The sequence below is a fragment of the Oryzias melastigma genome, linkage group LG23 (assembly GCF_002922805.2).
Source record: "Oryzias melastigma strain HK-1 linkage group LG23, ASM292280v2, whole genome shotgun sequence".
Taxonomy (NCBI): Eukaryota; Metazoa; Chordata; class Actinopteri; order Beloniformes; family Adrianichthyidae; genus Oryzias; species Oryzias melastigma.
The window spans coordinates 18,886,817-18,910,828 of NC_050534.1; the positions used below are offsets into that span (position 1 = coordinate 18,886,817).

Sequence of the window (24,012 nt, forward strand, 5' to 3'; positions counted from 1 at the left end):
GCCCTTATCAGAGACGACAAAGACACCACCCAGTCACCTCTAGCTACAACCCTAGTGGATGCACCAACTTATATATATTTCTGTATCGGGGGATGAAGAATTTTGTATATCATACATTTTTGTTTTTTCTGCCATCAGCGAACTACTTCTAACCTACTTCTTCCAAGGGTTTGATCTAGTTCCCCTGCTGTTCTGCTGATGTTTAAATCCATAAACTGAAAGCGGTTTGGGTATAAAGTTTACCAAAACTAATCCCCAACTCCTCATCAATCTCTAGACATAATCAGTTTGATGCTGATGGTATTTGATTCGTCACTTTCTGAAAGTTTTTCAAACAAGTTAGACCAGAAAACAGTATGTGTTCAGAACGGTTTCTATTTGAGACCAGTTTTAAATCAAAACTTTACATTTTTTATTTTATTCATAAAAGTTTTACTTTAGTTCAGTCTATCAAAGTCGAGACCATTTATGTCAACGGAGACTTAAAGACGGACTCAAACTTAACCTTCCGCCTGCTTGGACGTTAGAAATCCATGGATACATTTATTGGTGGACATCCTCTTATCACTGAAGATACTTAAAGGAGGAGAGTCTCTTTATCTCTGACGGGGAGGAGCGACCACGCAGACAGTTTAAGACTGTTCCTTTCAGAGTCTGGCAGGTTTATTCTCCTGTTAAATGTACTCGATGTTAAACTAGTGTCCGAACAAACAATGAATTTCCCCGCAGCCTCTTTGACTTAGGAAAGATATTCTCTATTTTTAAGAGAAACTAGATGGTGGTGACGGCTTGTGTGACCTTTTAGAGGCCAAAGGCACGGTCACACTCAGGGGGGGCGGGTCATCAGTAGTGCAGGAAAGAGGTCAACCCTGAGGTCACGGAGTGGCCAACAGAAGCTGAATGTGTGGAGCGTCTTTGTGTGGATAGGTGAGACTCGGTTACCCTGCGACGTCTCAATAGGTAGTAATGACGGGGGGTGACCCCCGTATGACTCTACAGAGAAGATCAGTCAAAAAAAACAGATGGGCTGATTTACATTTAGATTTAGAGAATAAATTAAGTTCATGCTTTTGTTTGTCAGTTTGATTCATGAAAAGGTTCTACTTTTACCAGTGAAAATGTTGGGGAATCTATCATTGAAATTTATTTACTGAGGCCAGATTTTTAATTCTAGTTATTAAGCCATTTGGTGCAAAATTTCTAAAAAAAAAAAAGAATAAAATCCTTTTATTTTGTTAATTCCATGTTGTTTATTAGTGATAAATGAAGGGTTTGCAGAATGACTTTAATTAAGTTTATTTGGGGGATTATGAAGTCTATGAGGCTAAATTAAGTTAACTGGCTGTAGGATCTACCTGACATGAGTATGTTTCAAGCTTTTTTAAATATAAAAAAATATTATATATTAAAATGTAATTTGATTAAAATCTAATGAGCAAAATTGTCAACAGAATCTAAGTTGCATCCTTTAGTTTTCTTTATTTAAAGAACTCATTTGCCATTGGGACTTTGGCTCTTAAAATGCAAAAACCTATTCATCCATCTTTCGAACTGGCTTAATATCTTTGAGGTCACAAGGTTGCTGGAGCCTATCCTAGCTACTCTGGATGACTTGGGGACAAATTTTATTCGCCGGTTAACGTTTAAAGCATGTCTTTGGACTGTGGGAGGAAGCTGGAGTGCCCGGAAAAAACCCACGTATGATCTCGCTGTGAGGTGCTAACCACTACACCACCATGCAGGCAGATCCAAAACTCACATGTTTTTATTAACTCTAGCTCATCCATTTTTTTAGCAATGACATCCAAATCTCCATCCATCTGGCCACCTCTTCCAATCTTCTTAAAGACTCACTCCAGTAAAAAATTGTATTTTTCTGATGATGGAAGACACATATGAAGGAAATTGTGCTCAGAATTGCATTTCTGAGTTCAAATTTTTGTGCATCAAGAGCAAATGAAAAAAATGTTGGAAAAAGAAACTTATTTGTGACATAGAAAAAAATCTGGATGGGCCTCAAGCCACTTTACACCAAGTTCTCCTTTACACTGAGGCAACGAGGAGGGGAAGAGGGGCGGGATTGCTTCTCGACGCCCACAACTCAGAGGTCAATTTCTAATAGTTTCTGCAGAGCAGCAGGAGTTTATGTCCTGGACATAGTTTTGGCTAAAAAAATCATAATTAAAAAAACTACTTGGAACAGTTGGAAAATAGATCAAAAGATGATATTAGGGAGTGTTTAAAATATGTTTTCAGGAAGAAAAGCCATCTTAAGGAAATTGTTCCATAAAGACATAAAGTCATATAAGAAGAAAACATATCTCATCAGATCAGACGATACACTGGAGCTTCTCTTGGATGACCAAGTTTAGGAAACCACAGGAAAACTATCTCTTCTATCACCTGCTTCCATTATTCCATAACCAGGTGAGGACGGGAACATACACTGACAAACCAATGAAGAGCCCTGTGTTTAACTGAAAAGTTCTAAAACTGTTAAGACTTTCATCTGAGAATACTAGGGGTGTGTATTGGCAAGAGTCTGACAATATGATATATATTGTGAGACTTGTATCACAATGATCCATATCGCAATATATCCAAAGACTATTCCAGAACAATTTTTCACTTTGTTTTTCTTAAGAAGAAATAACTTCTTTAATATTAATATGCCTTTTATAGTAATAAAATTGTAAAATTCATTTTATTTAATGATCAAGCACTAGAACTGTGTCGCATGTACAAATTGCAAGCAAATTCATGGTTCTTTTATTTTGTAAATTAATAAATATTTGTTCTTAAAAGGAACAGGAAATATTGTCTGATTTCCACAACAAAATATTTTTCAGTTTAAGAAAAAAACAGAATGAATGTGTCTTAACAAATAAAGTTTTAAAAGTGTGATTGAGGAAATAAAGTGCTGTTGATTTCCAATATGCTAAATATAGCTTTCCAGTTATTTAAAATGGTTGTTGTTTTGGCTGTGATGTAAAATTGCTCCAACATAAGTTTTCATATAAATAATTCAATACATGTCGTCCTGTTAGTCTTTCAAATCAATAAAAGTATCGAGATATCACAATATATCATGTTATATTGCCCGATCGACACATCCCTAAAGATGACACAGAGGTATTTCAGAGAGTTGGGTCGATTGAGATGCGTCGAGATGTTGCGTCTCCACGGCGAGCTTTACGATGAAACTTCTGTCCGCCGTCAGGGATTCATAGGGAGTAAATCCCTCCTTCCCGTTTGCTTCCTGGCTGTTTGTGCTCTTGCCCCGGCCGCTTCGCCCCGGTCCAACAGTTTAGCATTCAGCTGCTTACTAAAGATGTAAGTGTCCAAATGAATGTAACGATGTGCGAGGCCACAAAGAGCACTAATCTGAACTGACCCCGCCGAATTGTTCCAGCGAGGTGAAGGAAGCTGCGGGACAGATTAAGCTGCAGATGATGCAAGCGGAGATTAGTTGTGTACTAGGCGAGGATCGTTGCCCCCTCCCAGAGGACCACACACTGACAGTGTAGCCATGTCACTATTGTCTCTAAGCCACTGACACTGCCGACTCACTTGCCATTGTCTCTGAAATCCACCAGCATTTCCCCAAAAACCTGGACTCAAGCCCCTTTGATTGGCACTCGTCAGGGCTGATCGAGAGGCCGACGCGTTGAGAAAGACTTCGATAAAGCGGGCCTGAAAGGAAAATCCCCTCCCCATGAATAATAATTTGGCACAGCTTTTCCTCTTTGCTCCTCCCTTCTCCCATTCGGCCATTCTTTCAGGAGATAGGGCAGCGGAGGCTCTGGGTGGCATCGCTGAAAAGCCCCAGCACCCCAATTGTCTCGCCGCTGCTCATCCTTTTTTTAAACATCAACAGAGAAAAGATACAAGTCCGGCCTTATTGCCTCCGCCTGCTGCGCCGCATGTCAAGGGGCAGAGCGCTGTGTGTTGTGTGTTTTGTGTCCCTGGTGGCCTTTGGGAGATCAGCGAGGGGATTTGACTTGGCCGCTTGCAGCCAAATCCAGCTATCTGCTGGGCTCAGATGCTGCAGTTGGTATGGTAACCTGCTCTGTGTGCTTAGATGAGCTCTTGTTTCCAGCCCGAACTGACCAGCAATCACTGCTGTGCATTGATGGATTAGGAGGGCTTTCTAAAAGGGAGAAACCAAATCCTAAATAATTTTAGCTGGAGCTGCGGGCAGAGACTTTAGTCAGTCATGAAATCATTTCAGCAGGATATCGACCACAAGGTGTGGAACGTTGGTCTTTACTTCTACCCAACAGTATCAGAACATCCTCCAACCACTACGATTAACCACAACTAAACTAACTTAAAAAACATATGTTTGAACTTCTATGAGCCAAAAATGTCCAGCGTTTATTTGTTTCATATCACGTGATATCTAAAAGATAATCATAGTTTGTGCGAATGATGATCAACAGCGATCAAATGTAAGCGATTAGCATCGATCATCTCCCCGTCATGGAAATGTCAGGAACATGATTTTTGCGAGACAGCAAACAAATATTTTCAAAGTTGTTGGGTGAAACTTAAGAATAGAATAAAGCTTTAATAAAAAATGATATAATGAACGAACTCTAGTCAACCAGTAAAACCTTAGTCACAACTATTGACTGTATTAATGAACTGGACCGAGTAAGTGTGATGTCACCAATTGAAAACAGTTTATTTCCGGCTCAAGTGAAGTCAATTCAGTCGCCCATTTTTTTCACAATATTGACGCCACCATGTTGGAGCCAGATGACGTTGGTAAGGAGAGTTTGGTCAGAGTCGGTCTCAGTCAGCGTTTCTATGGCAACCATTTTCACTAATCAGGATTGAGCTTGTAAGTTTCATGCAAATGAAACTCTTTTGCCACACATCAAATTTGCTGGTCGTCGCCTGTCAAAAAATGTGTATCTACATGTGGGAGGAGCTACCAGCTAATGCATTTAGGATGATCCCTATAAGGAACGGTGTCTGTGGATATCTCACCTAGAATGATTGGAAGACATTGAAGATTTTGAGAAATATGGTTTATTTACTTTGGAGAGTTCCGCAAAAACATCAGTAATCATGACTCCATGTTCGGGTTATGATTATTATTTAAAGATTTTCCCGGACAGGGGGTGTCTGTATGACAGCTGCTTCCACTGTGTTTCTGTGTCTCTGTGGCCGAGCTAGAAGGCAGACTATCTCTTTTTAACCCGAGGGGGAAAAATAAAATAAGGGGACCTTTTTCCTTTCTTTTTTTATAATGTTAAGCGTTAATGTTAATGTTTTTTATTGTGAAGCTAATGTTAGCTTTAATGTGAAGTGCTATAAGTTAGCGGGAGAAAGTGTAAACGAAAGATTGATGGGAAATTAGCTGAGGCTTACTTTGGGACCAAAAGTCCTGCCCACAACTCAGCTGTAAATTTCTTATGAACTCCTGCCGCTCTGCAGACAATATGTCCTAGAAAACGACACAGGTTTTTTGATTTTAACAAAAAAAATTGCATAATTCTTATTAAAGACCACTGGGAATAATTTTATGGCAAAAAATATATATATTTGGAACATAAATTAAAAATGTACAACAGTGAGGGTTCAACACAGTAAAGACACAAAAGTTAAAATTTCTAGAACAAAGTCGAGATGTTTTAATGTCTACAGAAAAATTTGATGCTTTAACTAAAACTGCATTCATTGAGTTTGTACCAAGAACTCAATTTTTTTAATGCAGAGACACCTTGTTACCTTACAAAATGTTTTTGAATTTCAGGCAACCAGATCAAAAGTTCTGTTAGGTTCTGTTAAAGTTCAGTAGGTTTTTTGGTCCAGTTATCTCTCTGAAACTGGATTTCTGAGCAGAAACCAGAGAAAGTAAATTACAGTTTCAACATTTTGTCTTTTTCCTGACAGACCAATAAAATATTCAAGCAGAAATCCATACCATCCTCTTGTCATTCGTGATGTATATCCTCTCTGATTCCTACGAGGAAGGAATGATTGATTCGTGCTACAGAGATAAATAAATTCCAGTCGTTGGTTTTTGCCGACGTCGGGCCGTGTGATTGTGTGTAGCGAGACGTGCCGTCAAATGAGACGCGGCGCCATCCGTCTGTGCCGCTGACCCCTGCGCCCTCACCGGTGGCACAGATGAAATCTGGGCGCTGCGTTTGGCATCATGAATCCGATGCGCATCGACCTCCTTTTTGAATTGTCGCGCGTGCGCTGATGCCTCGCAGAAGAAGAAAAGAACTTGAAACTGTTGAAGAAGACAATCGCAGACTTTTTCAAGCTCAAGTCTACATTTGTGCCTCTCTTTGTCTCTGGGCTTTTGCACCAAGAGGTGCATTTTGTGGACTTTGTGTTTGGAGATAATGGAGGTCCTAATTGGCCGTTCAGTGACAAAATGGATGGCTGTTCAAATTTCAGCGACAGTGTTTCTTTTTTCTGAGTGAGGCCATGAAAGGCCTGAAGGAAAGTGTGACTGAGAACAATGAGATGTGAATCCGTGCTAACGAATGGAGTCCACCTCAAATGTGATGATTTCTGTGTTTAGCTTATTCAAGCATTAAGTCCTGTCCGCAGTTTAAGAAAAAAAATCTACTTTATGTCTCCTTCAGATGACGGAAACCCCGCTGAGGAGGAGCCCAATTATCAAGAAAACGGAGATCGGGATCTGTGCTCGGACGGAGAGCAGAAGAGGCCCAAGAGTCCCGAAGGCAGACCTGGACAGAGAGACCGGCAGATGGGGGAGAGGGAAACAAAGGCGTGGAGCATGCTCTCCAAACTGCAGGAAAACACGCCTCAGCAGAGCAGCAGCAGCACAAGCCGCTCCAATTTTGAAGACTGTGAGTTTGGAAGCTTTTGGCCTCCTTAATGTGTGATTTGTCTGCAAGTGGAGGCATCAGAATGGAGCAGAGCAGGGAGCTTGTGGCCCCGTCCATTTCATTTGCAGCTTCACGCAGGAGAGGTTCTTCAAACATTATTTTTACACTGCTCCTGATTCATCCATATTCAAAAAAAAAAAACGTCAAAAATGCTATTTTAATTTTATATAATTTTAGATATGTCCTCCATTATGAAAAAATGCTTAAAAAAAACAAACAAACAAAAAAATGTTGAAAACACCAAAAAACACTATTTTCATTGGAGTGGGTCCTTTAAAGTAAAATGACATCCATTTTTTTTCCTTTAGTGATCTCTTCATGGTCTGAAATTTTCATCGTTCTCTCGTTTGTGATGATCGGTAAGCTTGCACAGGACTGACAGATGATGATGTTGCGTGTATTTTGACTGTAGAATGCATGTATTTATCAAGGCAAAATACTACATAACTTCTGTCCATCCCTCCTCAAATCCTTTTTGGGGTCACGGAGGTGCTTGAACCTATCCCACCTGTTGGGCGAAGAAGGGATACGCTCTACATGGATTGCCAGTCTATGGCAGGACCATGCAACAACATACACTCATATTTAAATATTTAAGTACAATTTTAAGCCTTTAATTAACATATTAAGCATGTTTTTGGAATCCCTGGAGATAAAAATCTCCACACACAGGGGGAACATGCAAACTTCACCCAGAAAGTTCCCTTTGAGGATTCAAACCAAGGACTTTCCAAAATGTTGGATTTATAATAACTTAAATCATAACTTAATTAACTTGGGAAGGGATTAACGTCCGACCCCAAGCTTATTTGATCTGTTTTAAAAGCATTCCCATAATTATGATTATGTTGTTTTTAGGCAAATAAAAAAAGGTCATAGTTTCTGCAGAGCGGCAGTTGTTTATTAGAAATTCACCTCTGAGTTGTGGACGGGATTGTTGGCATGAAAGTAAGTCTCTGCTGATATGCCATCATTCCTTTGTTTGCCACTTCCCCGCTAGCTTACATCCCCTGGAACCCCAAGCTAACATTAGCATAGCAACAGAAATGGTGAACAATATCAGAGTTATCCAGTTGTACAGTTTGGGATCTAGATGCCAGCTTGGACAAAGGCACTAAGAAACAGGTATAAAGTTCAACCCAAACTGCACAAAAACACAGTAAAAGACGGGTTACTTGAGAGCGCTGTTGTCCTTTTAATCCCCATTTCTGAACAAATGCAACTTTTCTCTGTAAAAATTCAAATTAATTAATTAAATAATTAATTATGAGCGATGATACAACCACAAAGTCCATCATCTCTTTACATCGAAAACAAAGTTATGCTTCGGAAATAAACTCAAACTCCAAGTTAAAAGTTTGGCAATAAACTCAAGCTCTAATTTGAAATACAAAATGAAAGTTGCTGTTTTATGGCTTCCAGTGTCCCCTTTTGACCCTCCCCCACTGGCTGAGCACCTGTGACACGCTCTTTACCCTCCCCCTCTGCCCTTGCCATCCTGGTCCGAGCTGATTAAAAGACGACAGTTTTTTCAAAACGGCGGCTTTTCTGTTGGTTTATCTCCTTAGCAACCATTTTAATTTTTTGTCACCTGGGGGTGACGAGCAGGCCTATATAATTTTTAGAAGAATCAACAAAAGTACATTTTTGGATTTCCTTAGCGACGAGGGTGTTTTTTTTCTTTTTTTTTTTTTTGCTAACCATGCCCACATTCCTTAGTTGTTCATACCGTATGGCATATTGTTTTGTTCAGATTGAGTCAAGGGTTTTTTTGTTATTATTTCACAATATTCCAGTGAAAAATGTGCGAGCAATTTCACTTTTGCGAGTTTGCCACCCTGACGTCATTCACAATCAACAGAATTTTCAACAGAAAAAAGTGTTCTTTTTCCACATTGTATGAAAATGTTAAAGTCGCCAAATTTTACACTTTCTCACAAAATCGTCGCCAAGCTGTAGGTCATGTGGCCATCACATAATATATTTTTGCATTTCCCTGACTCATGTGTTTTGGCTTTATTAGTGAATTTTGTAATATTTTTTGAGCCCCATAAAATACTTTGGCAACTTTAATGTTTTTCTCCTTCTGTAATGTCCTCATCTGTTTTGGAGGACGGGTCGTTTACTATGGGAACTAAGTGCATGTAAATTTTGGTGAGTTTTTAAGTATTTCGCTGGGGCAAAATATTTGCATTAAAGGTACAGTATGACAACCTGGTCCTTGTGGTCCAGGACGACTGTGGGACATAAACGAATAAAAAGGTTATTTTAGACCACCAATTCTAGTTTCTGTCATGAAAGTGATGTAATAATCAATTTTTTTAAAAGGGTTTTAAACATTTTTCTTATTTCTAAACTCACTTTTAATATCTTTTAGGGTAATAGGGTTGCTGGAGCCTATACCAGCTACTTGGGCAAACGGGGGGCGGTACACCTGCTAGGTTTTAAACAATATAAGATTATATTTAGAGTTAGCCTAAATATGCAACAAATAAAAAAAAATATCAGCAAGTTAGACATGAACAGGTTTATTGTGTTGGTTTATTTAGTACCTTTAATTTGAATTAATTCCTTTGCTTTTTCCTTTTCCCCACAAAGTTAATGCATTAAAACATAAATGCTAAATTACCCTCAAAAACACCACTTGATTGGTAGAATTACCTATTTTTCTACAAGCAGGAGTTTTATCCTTCACTTCTCCATTTTCCCTCAAGTGCTTAATTCCTGGCATCTCTAGAGCGCCGAGGCTGAGTCTGACAAAACGCGTCCACACCTAAGGTCGAGACGGCGGGGGGGTGGAGGTCTGCAGAGGCTGCCGCACAAGTGCCTCCCCACACGCACAAAACTGAATGGTTTGTTCAGGCAGTAATCAGCAGGATGGAAGCTCTCATGTCATTTTGTTTAAAGCAAGAGGGAGGTGGTGGTAGTGGTGGTGGGGGGGTGCACTTACAACCTAAATAGAAAAATCCGTCTTTTGCTGGTTTATTGTCTGGATTTGTAAAAGAAAAAGTTTTCAGTGAAAATTTAAGCTTTTCATTTTTCTGAAAAGTTCTTAAAAAAAGTTACAGAGCCAGTAATTTAAAATATGACTTTTTTTAACTGTGGTTCCATGTAACTTTTGCAATAAATGCAAACATCTGTGACAAATATCACTTGGAAAGACTATTCTGACACATCAAATATGCTGCTTGTAATGAAGTTTTCAACCTTCAGGGTGTTTTAAGACTGGAATCCATCTGAGTTTGTCCAGATCGAGTCCTAAACCTTGTATTTGGTCTGTATTCAGACTACTGTCAAATTGAGATTTCTGTTCCAAACCAAAACCTGTAAACAAAACCACGTAACTAAAGATCTCCTTAGTCATTGGCCAAGAAATATGAGGGTGGGGCAAAGCAACGAGAGAAAGAATAATGGAATTCTTACACTTTGGAATCCTTGTCGGGATAGTTCACTTATTCACACTTTATATTTCACTGACTAATTTTGAACGTCTGTATCAACATCAGGTAGAACACTTTTTATTAATACTTTTGTATGGTGGAGGCATGCTGCAAGATGGTTACCGAGGAGATAGCTATGGAGATACACTGATAAGTGTTTATGACATATAGATTGTTGGGAAAACAGTGTGAGAAGCAATGTGTGTCATGTGAAGTTGTTTCAATGAGCCTCCATTCATCCAACTCATTATTGGTCCACTACTCTGTTTACATCCCATAAAGCTACGGTGGCTCTTTCGGTCCAGTTGTTTTGCTCCGAGCGCGGAGTCTATTCAGACTGAGAAAACTGTACAATTGGAAACGAACTGAGACCACCTTGAAAGATGGGTCAGAGAGCGGTTCCTGGTCCTGGATCAAGGTCCGCTCAGGTGTATTCAGGCTGGAAATTTGTTCCAGATTATTAGGAGAAAACGAACTCTGACTCACTTTAAACAAACCAAATATGTTTGTAGATTTGGCCTACTACTCATAAGGTAAATTTTCTTTATATACGTCCTTCATTATCAGAAAAATATCAGAAGAACATGTTAAAAACACCCAAACAACAGAGTGTGTCCTAATTCAGTTTGTATTCGCAATGCACTTTTGTATTAGTTTGCAACATACAAAACACATATGCAGTGATCACAAAACGATGGGGGTGGAGCAGCATATCTTTGGAAAAAGAATCATGGAGGTCTTTCGTGCTGCTACTGTTTTTATCTACAAATCTCTTAAAATCCTTAAGATTTCCACTGTTTCAAATTGTGTTTTAAGAAGTCAGCTGTTGTGTCACTTTTCCTGGTGGTGGTTTGGTGTCGTCAGGATCAAACCAAACCTCTATTCCAACCTGGTCTCCCTGGATTGTTATGGTCTGAAAGAACCCGAAAAACAGCGATGAGAGCTTTACGCCTGCTCACATCCACTGCATCTACAGATGGTTTCTGCAGTAAAGCATACACGACAACAAAATCAATCTCTGGTTTTAGCGTGACTGCTCTGACAAATCTGTTTACAAGCCTGAGCGCTGAACCCACTGCCTAAAATCAGGAGGAACAAACGAGGAACATGTCATTTTGTATTTGTTTAAATGAAACGGGCTCTTTTTCTTTTTGAACTAAAATACATTTTTTGTTTTTGAGAGAGAAAGGTTTTAAAACGGCGTGTTTGTGTTTGAGATTTGTGGTTGGGGGTGTGGTGTGTTTACAGAGACTATTCTGGTCAAATTTGCCATTTATTTTTGCTCCCAAGCGGACTGCCTTTGTGTTTTTTCCCGTGTTTGTCCTCATGTGAGGTTCGTGTGTCCTTCCACTGCCAGACTCTTGTGAGCGTGCCTCCTCATTAGTCCCTGAAAATGCCTAACTAGTCATAATTGGTCTTGATTCATCAGAATCAGACAACCGATGACCCAACCAAAGTATTCCCAAAAGAGCGCCTTTCTAACTTCCTGTATCAAGCTGCTCATCAACCTTCCAGATCACCGTCAGTCAGCGTCAGCTAGCATGCGGCTCCTGATAGAAATCAACACTCGTTCTGCAGAGATGAACAAGAGAGTATTTACAGACTCACTCATCCACACGGATGACTCATGTCCCTCTGTAAATAAATGATCCACTGAGGACAAAAACTCCTGTCTGCCGCTTCATGATGAGGCCAGACTCCAGTGTTCTAGCTGTAAAGCCAGAGTTTAAAGTGGTTTATCTTCAAAGTTACAGTTAATGAAGACATTAAGATCAAACTGTTGCAGAGTAAAGTTGTCCTTTGTGTATCACAGGAGTTCTGAAAAGACCCACAATAGGTGAAATGCACAAAGTAGGAATATAGATGTTACGCACCTAATACACTTTTGTCTGACAAATATAATCCCAATTTGTGTTTTAACATGTTCTTGTGGCACTTTTCTGATGATGGACGACATATAGAAAGAAGATTAAAATAGCATTTCTTGCATACATGCATTGTACATGCATCTACTTGTAGACTAATAGATCCGTGTACGTCTTTGTTTTCTTCGTCCACATTTACCTCAAAACTGTAAAATTGCAGCCATTTTTGTTGCACCGGTTTTGAGAGACTGTAAGATAAAGGAAGATAGTGTGAACTTGGGGTGTGTATTGGCAAGAATCCGGCGATATAATACATATCGCCTTATCCGTCTCACGATACTTATCACGATATACCACACAACTGTACCAGAACATTTTTTTTTTTTACAATTTTCCTTGAAGAGCATGACTTTGAAAAAAAACTCTACCTAAATATTAAGACACCTTGCAGACAGGTGCTGTGGACGAGCGGTCCAATCATTACAAGTATCGCCAGATTAAGTATCGCCAGATTAAATATCGCGATATATCGACAAATCAGTTTTTCCTTATACCCCTAGTGTAAACACAGAGCTCTCAGTAACAGGAAGGGGGACAGGATTGCTCTTTGCTAACGGTTCCTCCCACAGTCCAGAGGCAAATTTCTAATTAACTTCTGCCGCTCTGCAGAAACTATGTCCTAGAAAACAACAATTTTTACAATTTTTGATGAGAGCAAAGGTCTTGGCGATAATTCCAATGTTTTTTGTCGTACGGGAGTTTTAAATTACTTTTATCTTAGAATCTCATTTTTTGTTTTCTTTTTAATATGCTTTTCATTTATTAACCATTAACTCTGACCTTAACAGCCTCTTTTTCTTTCAAAATCACAATAAAAGTAAGTAGATATTTTGTGAGTCAAAACTAAAAGAAAAAAAAATGTACATGAATGGAGAAGTAAATTACCATATTTTTTGGGAGTCACAGGTCTTTGCAAGTTTTTAGGGTGACTTAAACTTAGGTGCAACTTACAAGTGTTTTGGGGTTTTTTTGTGCTTTATAGGAAGTTAATTTTAAATTGACAAAAATATGGCAACAGACAGCACTTTTAAAGCCCCATTTATAGAGATCAACAGACAAAAAAAGTTGACTTTACTTCTAAGTTACCCTTTAATAAAGAGTTTAGTTGACTTGTTGGCATGTTTTTTATGCTATGGAAATCTAAATGATTGCTCATATGGTGCTCTAATAGTAATGGAGCGTACATATATTCAGTCTAATATTATTTAATTTTTATGATTTACTTTTAAAGGTGAAATTTCCATTCTTGTTCTCATATTTTGTTTTATAAATTTCTCCCAAAAGTGCTACTTATGTATAACCTTGTCTCCTCTACTATGCATTTTTTTGGCAACTCATAGTCTGAAAAACACCAAGTGAATTTCAGTGAACTCTTAAGTACTGTAAAATTATTAAAAACCAAAAAAACAAAGTTTTATTTAAAAATGTTTAGAAGCTTCTGCAGCTCAGTTTGTTTTATCAAAGTAAAATGAGTCATCTTTAAACTTTGCTATTTTCAGAAGTCAGACGATTTTCTTTTGTTAAACTTTAATGAAGTCCTTGTGTATCCGTGAGCCCACCAAACAACGATTGCTGAAAGCTAGACGAGAGAGAAGAGGAAGATATGAAAGGATGTGGTGTTTGTGAGTGCTTGTGTGCACACAGGAGGACGTCCTCGGCGTGCGTTCAGGTACGGGCCCTTTTTGTGCAGCGTGTTTGCTCAGCCTTTGGTCTGGAAATATGAATTTACTCTCAGTCCGGAGTGACTGGGCAAACAAGCGACTCATCCACTGACGAGAGGCGGCGTGGAATACATTCAGCAGAGAGAAAGGGACGAGGCAGAGAGAGCAGAGTCAATCTGTCAAAGAGTCTATTATGCGGTGTCCAAACACAGAGCGCCTTCCACAATGGCCTTATTAATGGCACAATGTCAAGGAGCGGCGAGGCAATAATAGCCGATGATTTGGCTTTATGGGGTTATCTCTCCAGATCTGCTGCTGCACTAAAGCAGATGATTTGGACTCTGGAGGTTGGAGCTCCGCCCGGTTGTAGGTGTGTGTGTGCGCCGGGAACCTTAAGTTGTGGTTTGTGGCGAGGTAGATGGCGTGCAGCCAGGGCCTGGAGTGTGGCCGCTACGTGTGGCTTTGTTTGTTTTCCTAGCAGGGCTTTAACCCCCCACCCACCCATCAGCACAGTGTTTTTTAGAGAAGGGGGAGGAGCCGCGTGTTGGTGCAGCGATAACAGTGCGTGAAGGGGAATGCTGCCAAACACTGTCATCAGCTTTCCTATTGTGATGCCCACTCAGGAGAGAGCAGCTCCTGCTGCCAGGCTCTGCTCGGAAAGACTTCCTCCACAACACGTGAACCACGCCGCAGGCTTTCCGGCCCGCCACCCAAAAATCTAAGAAATTTTAAAACTTCGCTACCAAAACAAGCTCGTTTTTTGTCCAAGTTTCATTCTCTTCTGAGATAGAAGAGAATTAAAACAAAAACGTACATTTTTAAGCTATCCATTTTCTCAGTTTCTCTTTGGGTAACAGGGTTGCTGGAGCCTATCCCAGCTACTGTAAGGCAAAGGCGGAGTACACCCTGGTAGGTTGCCAGTGTGTTGCATGGCCACACACTGACAACAGCACACACAATGACACTTAGGGAGAATTTACAGTCATTAATTAACTTGTGAATCATGTTTTTTGACTAAGACAAAGAGAAGTCCCAGCAGGGATTTGAACCGGGGTCTTCTTGCTGTGAGGCGAGAGTGAGAACCACTACTCCACCATATCCCTCTTTTCAAAGCTATAAAACATTTTAAATCCCACAAAAACTAATTTAAAAAAAAATGTGTTTAAATAAGGAATGTCCAGGGAGGAGTTTACTTAACCATCAGGTGACCGCACTGAACACAATGGCGTGCAGCTTCCTTTACCACTGTGGACGATGATCTCAGTTGGCAACCACTGTAATCTCCTGTAAACTCCCTACTTCCAAGCTTTTTTTTATTTTAAATCAAAGTGTTAACTGAATTTTAGGGTGTATTCAGACTGGAAAAGTCAGTTGGTCTGGACTGAGTCCCCTTAAATTGGTCCAGATCAACTGACTTTGGTGCATTTGGTGTGTATTCAGACTGCTATTGGGCAGACTTTTCTGTTTCGGCTGCTTTAATTGAGTGAAGCCATGCTGCAAGGCGAATACTGAGGAGACGATGGCTAAGACGGTGAGAACCAATGTCTATCAAGTTGTTCTAATAATCCTGCATTCATGCGACCACATTTAATGAGCTGCTGTTTCTCCTTGTTGCTCCGCCAGTCTGTTTACATCCCATAATGCCCAGATACGGTGGCCATTTGGTCCAGTTGTTCCTCTCTGAGTCTATTCAGATTGAGGAAACTTGGAGCGAATTAGAGCTCAGTCTGATTGGAAATGACCGAGACCACTAAGAAAGATTGGTCAGAGAGCGGTTCCTGGTACTGAACCAGAATCTGCCTGGGTGTTTTTTTAGAATGAAAATTTGTTTTGGGTTATCTGAAGAAACTAACTCTGGTTCACTTTAAGCGAATCAAATATGTCCAGAATAAACCCTAAAAAATCCACAGAAGTGACATAAAATGAATCTATAAAAACTATTAGACAACCGTTTTTGAACAACCAAACTGATGAACATTCCTTACTCAAATAAAAGTTATATTAAGTCAAAATACATAAAAACACTTCTTTGTGCAACTGTTGTTATTTCTGATTGTTTTTACCAATCTATCTCCATGGTAACCACATAGAAATTAGATTAACTGAACATCTCTATGAAATGAACGTGTCTATGTTGGTCATGTGAGGACACAAAGCCTTTGCTTTAAAATGTTCCTTACATTTTTTGTATTTTTTTGTCAAAAAATAACATTATTTATTACCATAGACTTGGAAAGTTTAAACATTTGGGGTAGGAACTGTCTCAACATAACAACCGTGTAACGTTTGTTGTCCTAATGTTAAAAAGGAGCATCTATGCAAAATCGTTTTGAAAAAAATTGATTTGGAATTTTTTTAATTTACTATTTTGAGGCAATAATTTGAAAAAAACAAGAAAATTTTTTATTTTATTTTTTTTTATTCTTTTAGAACTCATAAAATCTATATAAACCTTTATTGGATTTTCTCTTTTTTGTCTTATAGACGGAGTGGAAACATTCACATATTTTTACTAAATGTTGACTTTTTGTGACATAAAAAGACATAAAAATACTTAAATCTTCTGAAACTACATTATTTTGTTTTCTTTTGTGTTGAATAGTCAAAAAATATTTCAAAAATATACATTTGCATTTAACATTTTTAGAGAAACTGAATTCATTTTTTTAAATCTACTCTAAGTCACCCCCACTAAATACTTCTTCCATTATGTTTTCTTGCTTGTTTATTTTTTTTCTGGTGTAACACCTGCAGCAATTCCACTCACATTCATCCTGATCTTCACGCCTGTGACTGTAATCTGTAAACATGCTTTCTACTGCACCTCCTGCTGGCACAAAAGAGTCGAGTGTTTTCCTGCAACACTTCAACCGGACCAGATACCGATCTTTACCGTTAATGTGGAGCCCATTCAGAGCGGCCCACAATGCCTTCATCTAAACTATTGAGAAACGATATGCTTTAAAGGTCTGCACAGCACTCAGTTCTCACCTCCTTATCTCATCCGACCATATTTATGGATTTGTCCGATTTACAGCGTCTCTGGACAAACTGCTGGGGAATATTTGCTCTAAATTCTTAATCACATGTTGTGTGTATGTGGGGCATGTAGTGACATTCTCCTGCTATTAGAAAGGGGGTCACCTCCTCCCCGCCGCTGAATGTCATCTTTGTTAAAGGAATTGTGGGACACTAAATACAGTGTGTTGATGAGCAGAAACAAAAGTCTGGGATTAAGCGGGAAAGAGGCAACAAACAAGCGAACATGTCAAAAACACAATGCAGCCCTCTGTATATGTCAGTGTGTCACATCGTTTTACAGAGGTGTGTTTCTGTGGAGGAACACCCATAAACTCATTTATTTTAAATGTACGTCATCTGACAGTCATCTAACAGGTTTGTGGTTTATATCATTCAGTTTCATTAAAAGCACAACTTAAATTCTCTTTTGGTGAAGATATTTCATCATCTGCTTTTATGTTAGGGATGTAACAATGAAGTCAAGCCACAATTCATTTCGATACAGTTTTAAAGTCACAATTCTTTCCGTTATTGTTTTTTTCAACACAACGAATTTAAGTCATTTTAAGGCTAAGTATATTTTCTTTTTGTCCCTTACAGCAAACTGTCTGTTTTCCTACTAACAGAAAGGATTCAATACAAATAATGAGTTAGATATCATTGAAATGACAAATTCTTCACCAAGGTACCGAAATTCTATCCCTGGTTGTTGCGGGTACTGATGTGTACGGTACTACCGGTACCATTAGAAACAAACAGTGCTTTATTTTGGTGCTTTGTTTTTAGACTTGTCAACTTGTCACTTGCTTTGCAATTCTAACCAATCATTTTAATATTCCAATTGTGGGTGGGCTCATATAAGAATGGGTGTGGCCGTAGGGGTGGGCGGAGCTTCAGTCAAAAGGCCAAAGACGAAGCAAGTGAAAACTTGTCTGTACTTCACAGCAAAAGATTTGAATTCAGGGACCTGATGGCTGTTTAAGGCACATTGAAGCTCTCTCCTTCGCTTTACTTATACTTTGACTTTTTTGGAAAAAAAAAATAACGCAATTATTTAGCATTGATTGGAGAACTGTTTATGCGTTTCAAAAATACCAGTTTGGGAGTGGCACCTGATTACACCCGAGCAGTGCCTAACCCCAACCCAACAACCTTCATGCCCCGTACAGGTTTGCCCCTTTTCCACCCACAAACAGCCGTCTCCACCCTACTACTACTCCATTACAAAGAAATCAATAATATTGTGACCTTCAATAACCCAAATTTTGTCCTTTAGAAATCCATAAAGGTCACAACCGTTCAACATGAAGCATCACGATGTGCAACCAGTCTTTCTCACTTGCTTCATTTGGTAACCACCACACTCTGATGTTCAATGGACACGGGGGCAGTGTTGAAACACACGGAGGTCATTCCTATCATGACAAACACATTAACAAGAGTAATGGCTTCTTACCTGAGAAACTTCAAACGGGACAGATGGACCAAACTGTGCCAAGTGGCCAAGTATTTATCTCCTCATAAATCCATCTGTCTTTTCTTTGGCCTGATTAAATCTAAACTTAAAATTAACGTCTTTGTGCTAGACGATGATAGCATTGTTTTGACACTTCTTATGTTTTCATGTCTGGAACAATATTCTCTTGACTGTTAAAGTCGTCTGTTATACGTTAGAATGGAAATGTGACAAATCCACACATTTTATGGCCGCTGATGGCGTCCTCTGATCTGAGGCCATAAATCATACACAGATGAGTGGCAGCAGTGGTCAGACGAGCAGTCAGCGGCGTTTCCCATCCATCAGCTGTGGACGCTGAAAACGGCGTCCAGGCGTGTGTTAAATGAGTTGTGACCCTGGGCTGTTTGCGGCCCGCGGACCGACCAGTGACTTTTGCAAGAGAAAAGGAACAAGAACAGAAAAACAAACGGCGGTGAAAGAGTGAACCTCCCTGCTCATCATCATCATCATGGCCCCATTCTTCCTCTCTCAATTGCAACTGAATCGCCTCGGTCTCATTACAGATTACAGCCTGAGCGGAGTGACTCTCCCCTTTCTCTCGCCTTTCTCCACACAGTCCCTCTCTTGATTAACATTTTCTGCTAGGCTTCACACCAAAGGCTCAACCTGCGTGCTTTAAAGGCAGGGTGAAGAAAAAAAAAAAAAAAGCCATCAAGCGCTGAAGTGGAATCAGATAAGGCTATCAGGCAGGAGGCTTTACTGCCTCGTCTTTGTCCCGCTTCTCGCTTCCTCCCTCAATCTCTCACTCCGCTGCACCTTTTGTCCGGACCATTCCCTGACGGAGCGCTCCCCTCAGCCGGAGACCCCCCGACCTCCTCCAGAACCGCTGCATTGTGTGCCCCGGGGAGGGGCGGGCCTTCTGCTGCAGCAGGGCTGATGCTGAAGTCCAATTCTGCCGTTCTAACCCTCAGAACTGATCACACAAGAAGAAGACAAAACTATCGTCTAATGGTAGTGATTCCTCTTAGGTCTAGTGCAGTTTGGCTGTAATTTATCAGAGGACTATAAGGCACACTTCAAATTCCCACCCCGATCATCTTTTGATGTATTTTAAAAGCCTTCCCGATGGTCTTATAATTATGATTATGCTGTTTTTAACCAAAATCCATGTTTTCTAGGAATTACTTTCTGCAGAGCGGCCGTAGAGTTAGAAATTTGCTTGACTTGTGACTGTTGGCTTGGAGTAAGCCTGCACTCATTTCCCATCAACCCTTCGTTTACACTCACTCCAGCTAGCTTACAGCCCCTCACAGCCCCAATTTATCATTAGCAGTGCAACAAAAATGGTCACAAAACAAATATATTAAATAAAAAAATATATACATAAACAGATATACACATTAATACATAAAAACACAAAAATAAGCACAAATAAAAAATGAACATATATTAAATTAATACATACATACAAAAATAATTAAATAAACACATGAATTAAATAAATAAACATAAATAAATAAATGCCCATAAATTAAAAAAATGAGCAATATCGGAGCTATCCAGCCGTACATTTTGGAGCCAGATGTTAGTTCAAAACTAAGATGTTCATGGATCTACTTGTTTGCAAGTGGATGTATCAGAATGGGGCGAATCAGGGGACCTTGTGGCCCATCGATTGTAGTTTGTACATAACAACTACAAGCTTTTTCAAACTGCATTTTTTTGTCTGGACCTGATTCACAACAATTTAAATAAATAAATACTCTTGTTGCAAGTGGAACCATAAAAACAGGGGAGACAGGCGTGTTCAAATAAATTGACAATATTTATTGATACAGCATTCCTGGTCTTTAAAATGTTCCACTGTTGTCCTGAGCCGAGATAAAACAAACGTAAGGCAGCAACTTGCTGCAAGCACTGCAAACAGTTTAAAAGGATAAAAAGGTAAAAACTTATAAAATGACAAACACCACACACATGCACATGCTAAAAACTAATCGGCTGGCAAACAGAAATTACAGACCCAGAAGTGACCACCAATAAAAATAATAAAAAAATGTAAAAGCAGTTAGTCTGCGTCTTGCAGACTAACTAGAGTAAAAAAACTAAAAACACAATATAAGAAGGACAGCAGGTAGCGGTATGATGACTGGGGAATAAAAACAATAAAAACAATCAGTTGTTAAAATACCCAGTTCTTTAAAACATCAAAAGCAATAAAATACCACATACCTGTGGTATCAAGGACCCACACACAGTCATTTACCCTGTAGGTCTACCTTCAGATACTGCAGCCCTGTCATAAAATACATGCATTAAAAATATTTTAAAAACAATAAAAAAACAAACATGATTAACAAAAAACACATTTACCCCAATGGCTCACAGCTGCCGCACAAACAGCGTGGGCCCAGCAGTCAACCTGGTCACCCACAAGAATCTGGCACTGCTGGGCAGCCCCGCCCACTCCTATTTAAAGGGGCCTTAATGGCAGAGCCACACCCTACAGGTGTCACCCATCACAATCTGAATCTTCATTTTCTTTATGTTCTCCCTTATGAGATAAAATCACCATTTTCATTGGAATAGATTTTTAAAAGTCTTCTTTTATTTTTACTAGCATGGTTGGGAGTTAGCGTAGTCACAGTAACATTTGTTTTCGTGGTGTCAGTCTGTTTTTTAACTTTATACAAGCAAGTCTGGGTGTTATTGTGAACATGCTAATGCAACTAGCATGTTGTAGTGTCTTTTGACGAATTACTAACAAGATTTAAAGTTAGCATAGTCACAGTAATGTTTCATTTAGCAGTATCAGTCGTTATTTTAGTCTGGGTATTGTAGTAAACACGCTAACGAAGCTAATGTGTAGCGGTGTCCGATTTAGTCCTTTTACGTAACACTAACAGAATTTGGAGTTAGCGTAGTCATAGTAACGTTTGTTTTAGCTGTATCAGTCTGGTTTTGTTTCATGTGTCACAAACATGGTTGGGATTTACAGGTATTGTAAATATGCTAACGCAGCTAACATTAGCGTGTTACAAACAGGTGTGAGTGACTGACAGGCTTATCTCCAACTCTTGTCTCGTTTAATACGCCTTATAGTTTGGTGCACCTTATATATGGCATAAGTTCAAAAATAGCCCGTTCTTTGACGGTGCGGCTCTATTGTTCAAACGATATGGTAACCAGATTAAATTATATTTTCAGCAGTAAAAGAGAATAGAAAAGTGGCAACAAAAACACTTAAATCTGCGTTAAACAAACGTGCAAGTCATTTTCAAATCAGGAAAAAGCAGTTTGTCATCAAAAACAGAAACTTTATTTGTAACAAAATGAAACAGAACTAAAATAAAGTTAATCTTTGTTCCCAGATAAAATATTGTGCATGTTACCAACAAATTTAAGCTAATACTGCAGCTTAACGTTTACATAAGAGCCATAGTTTCCCTATTATGTAATAGGGAATATTCAAGACTGTCAGTGAAGCTTTAAAAGGACTATATACAAAGGACTCATATTGACATGGAGAGCCTTCACTAATAAATATTGTTTGGAATTAGAAGTAAATAAAAAGGGTTTTCATGAATAAATAAGTGAAGCCACCATAAGTCTACACAAAACTCCTACAGATGGTTAGAAGCGCTCAGCTAGCCTCCCTATAAAAGAACCAGGATCCATTCCTTTGGCATATTTGGACCTCAAATTCCCACTTGGTTCCACGCTGATCTGTGGTCCCGGCTGCTCGTGTACCCCGTCCTGCAGCTTTGCCTATATTTGCAAACAGATGCTGCAAAAGCAGCCGCAGTTTTTTTTTTTTTTTTTGATCAATCATGCTTTAACAAGTCAAGTTGACTCGTTGAAAATGTAAGATTTTGCATAAGAAAAGACGAGGCCCAGTTTTGATTAGCCCTAAGCTGATAAATGGCAGATTCAAACAGCCCCCCCCCCCCCTCGCCATTTGCAGAGAAACCCCCCAGAGGTCCAGAGGTTTGAGTCCAGACTGATATGGACGCTGTTGCTCCTCTTTCTTTCTCTCTTTCTTTCTCAAACCAGTGAATAGATGCATTATTCAGCTGACTCATTCTCATCTTCTAAATTGAAGTGGCAGCAGCTTAAAGGCCCGGTTTTATACCCCCTCTGTTCTCCTAAGTCGCCCTCCCTCCTAAATTTGCCCCCTGAAATATTCATGGTTCATCTCCGTTTGTGCTCATAAACCTCCTGCTTGACCGCAAATATTTTCAGGCTCTAAAAGAAATAACTAACAATATAAGTGGAGTTCTAACTCCTATCAAACTTTCTGTCACAAGATTTAGTCGATTTTTAAATGATAATGTCTAATGTTTATGTCTTTTGTTTTTTTATTAAGTTAAGTAGAAACAAAAAAGTGTAACCCTTATTGTTGCTCATAGTAGCAGATCTGTAAGCCATTTATTTATATTGATTATAAGTTTATGTTAGCGGTCCTGATTATTTATGAAATACTTTTATATTGAAAAACTCAAAAATGACTCATTAACAGGTAAGATTCTTGAACACAACTCAAAAGTAACATAATGGAAGTTCAAAATGAACTTATTTAATGTTAAAAGTTTTGAACACGACTCGAAAATGACACATTAACACATCCTAAAAAGGACTTATTTAAAGTTAAAATAAAAAGACATATTAAAAGTAAAAAAAATAAAACATATGTAAAGTTAAAACATTTTAACACTACTCAAAAGGACTTATTTGTTTAACAGAACTCCCAAAAAAATGTATTTAAAGGTAAAATCTTTAAACACATTTAAAAAAAGTAACACATTTAAAGCTAATTGTTTTGCAGCTTGAAATTGACTTATTTAGAGGTAACATTTTTTAATACAAGTAAAAAAAAAAATAACACATTTGAAGTTGAAAATTTTAACACAATGTAAAAATTACCTATTTAAAGTCATTGACTGTATATATTTTTTTACAGTCAATGTTTAAAGTTTAAAGAAAATTACTTGTCTAAAGTTCAAATTTGCAATATGAAAAATAAATTTTAAAAATCAAAAATTAGAATATACAACTTAAAAAAATCAAAATTAAGTAAAAAAATAACAAAAGATTGTTATATATCTTTAGTATTGGATTGACTGATCTTTTTTTGGTAAAGCCCAGCATTCCTAAAATAGTGAGGTGCACAACAAGAGGTCCCACAGCTCATCAAAAGTTAGCATGTCATGTGCAATTTTTGGATCCACATCTCCTCTGTAAAATCATCATTTCCAAAAATCTCTTCATCCGTAGCCGCTCCCACGTAGCTCGCCGTTCCATGACCTGAATAAGACGCCGACGTCTCCTTTGATTGATGATGATGAGCTCGAATACCGTGACAGAAATGTTAATGTTAATCATACTGGAGAATATATTTAAGGTCATAATCAGGATTTTAAGTGTTTATTTCTAAATTAAATTAATTTTCAGTCTTAAATTCTCGATTTGAGTTACAATTCAATCAGAATAAATACATCATGTCTTGTTTTATTTTATTTTTTCTTTGTTACCTTTAAATGAATTGATTGGTTTCATGGTTTAAAACAGGGGTCTCAAACTCGCGGCCCGCGGGCCATCTGCGGCCCGCAGGATGATAATTTGCGGCCC

At 38.8% G+C, this 24,012-nt stretch overlaps 1 protein-coding gene across 9 annotated transcripts in view; it reads left to right on the forward strand.

Moving 5' to 3' along the window:
* The window catches only part of LOC112159060 (proline-rich protein 36), a 93,641-nt gene that overhangs the window by 54,720 nt on the left and 14,909 nt on the right, over positions 1 to 24,012 (forward strand). For all 9 annotated transcript variants that reach the window (XR_004947160.1, XR_004947158.1, XR_004947161.1 and 6 more), the window contains one exon: positions 6,612 to 6,839. Coding sequence is in view for 2 of the 9 variants with exons in the window: in XM_036210225.1 (XP_036066118.1) it covers positions 6,612 to 6,839 (228 nt within the window). In the remaining 7 variants the exon portion in view is untranslated. The remainder of the gene's footprint in view (positions 1 to 6,611; positions 6,840 to 24,012) is intronic.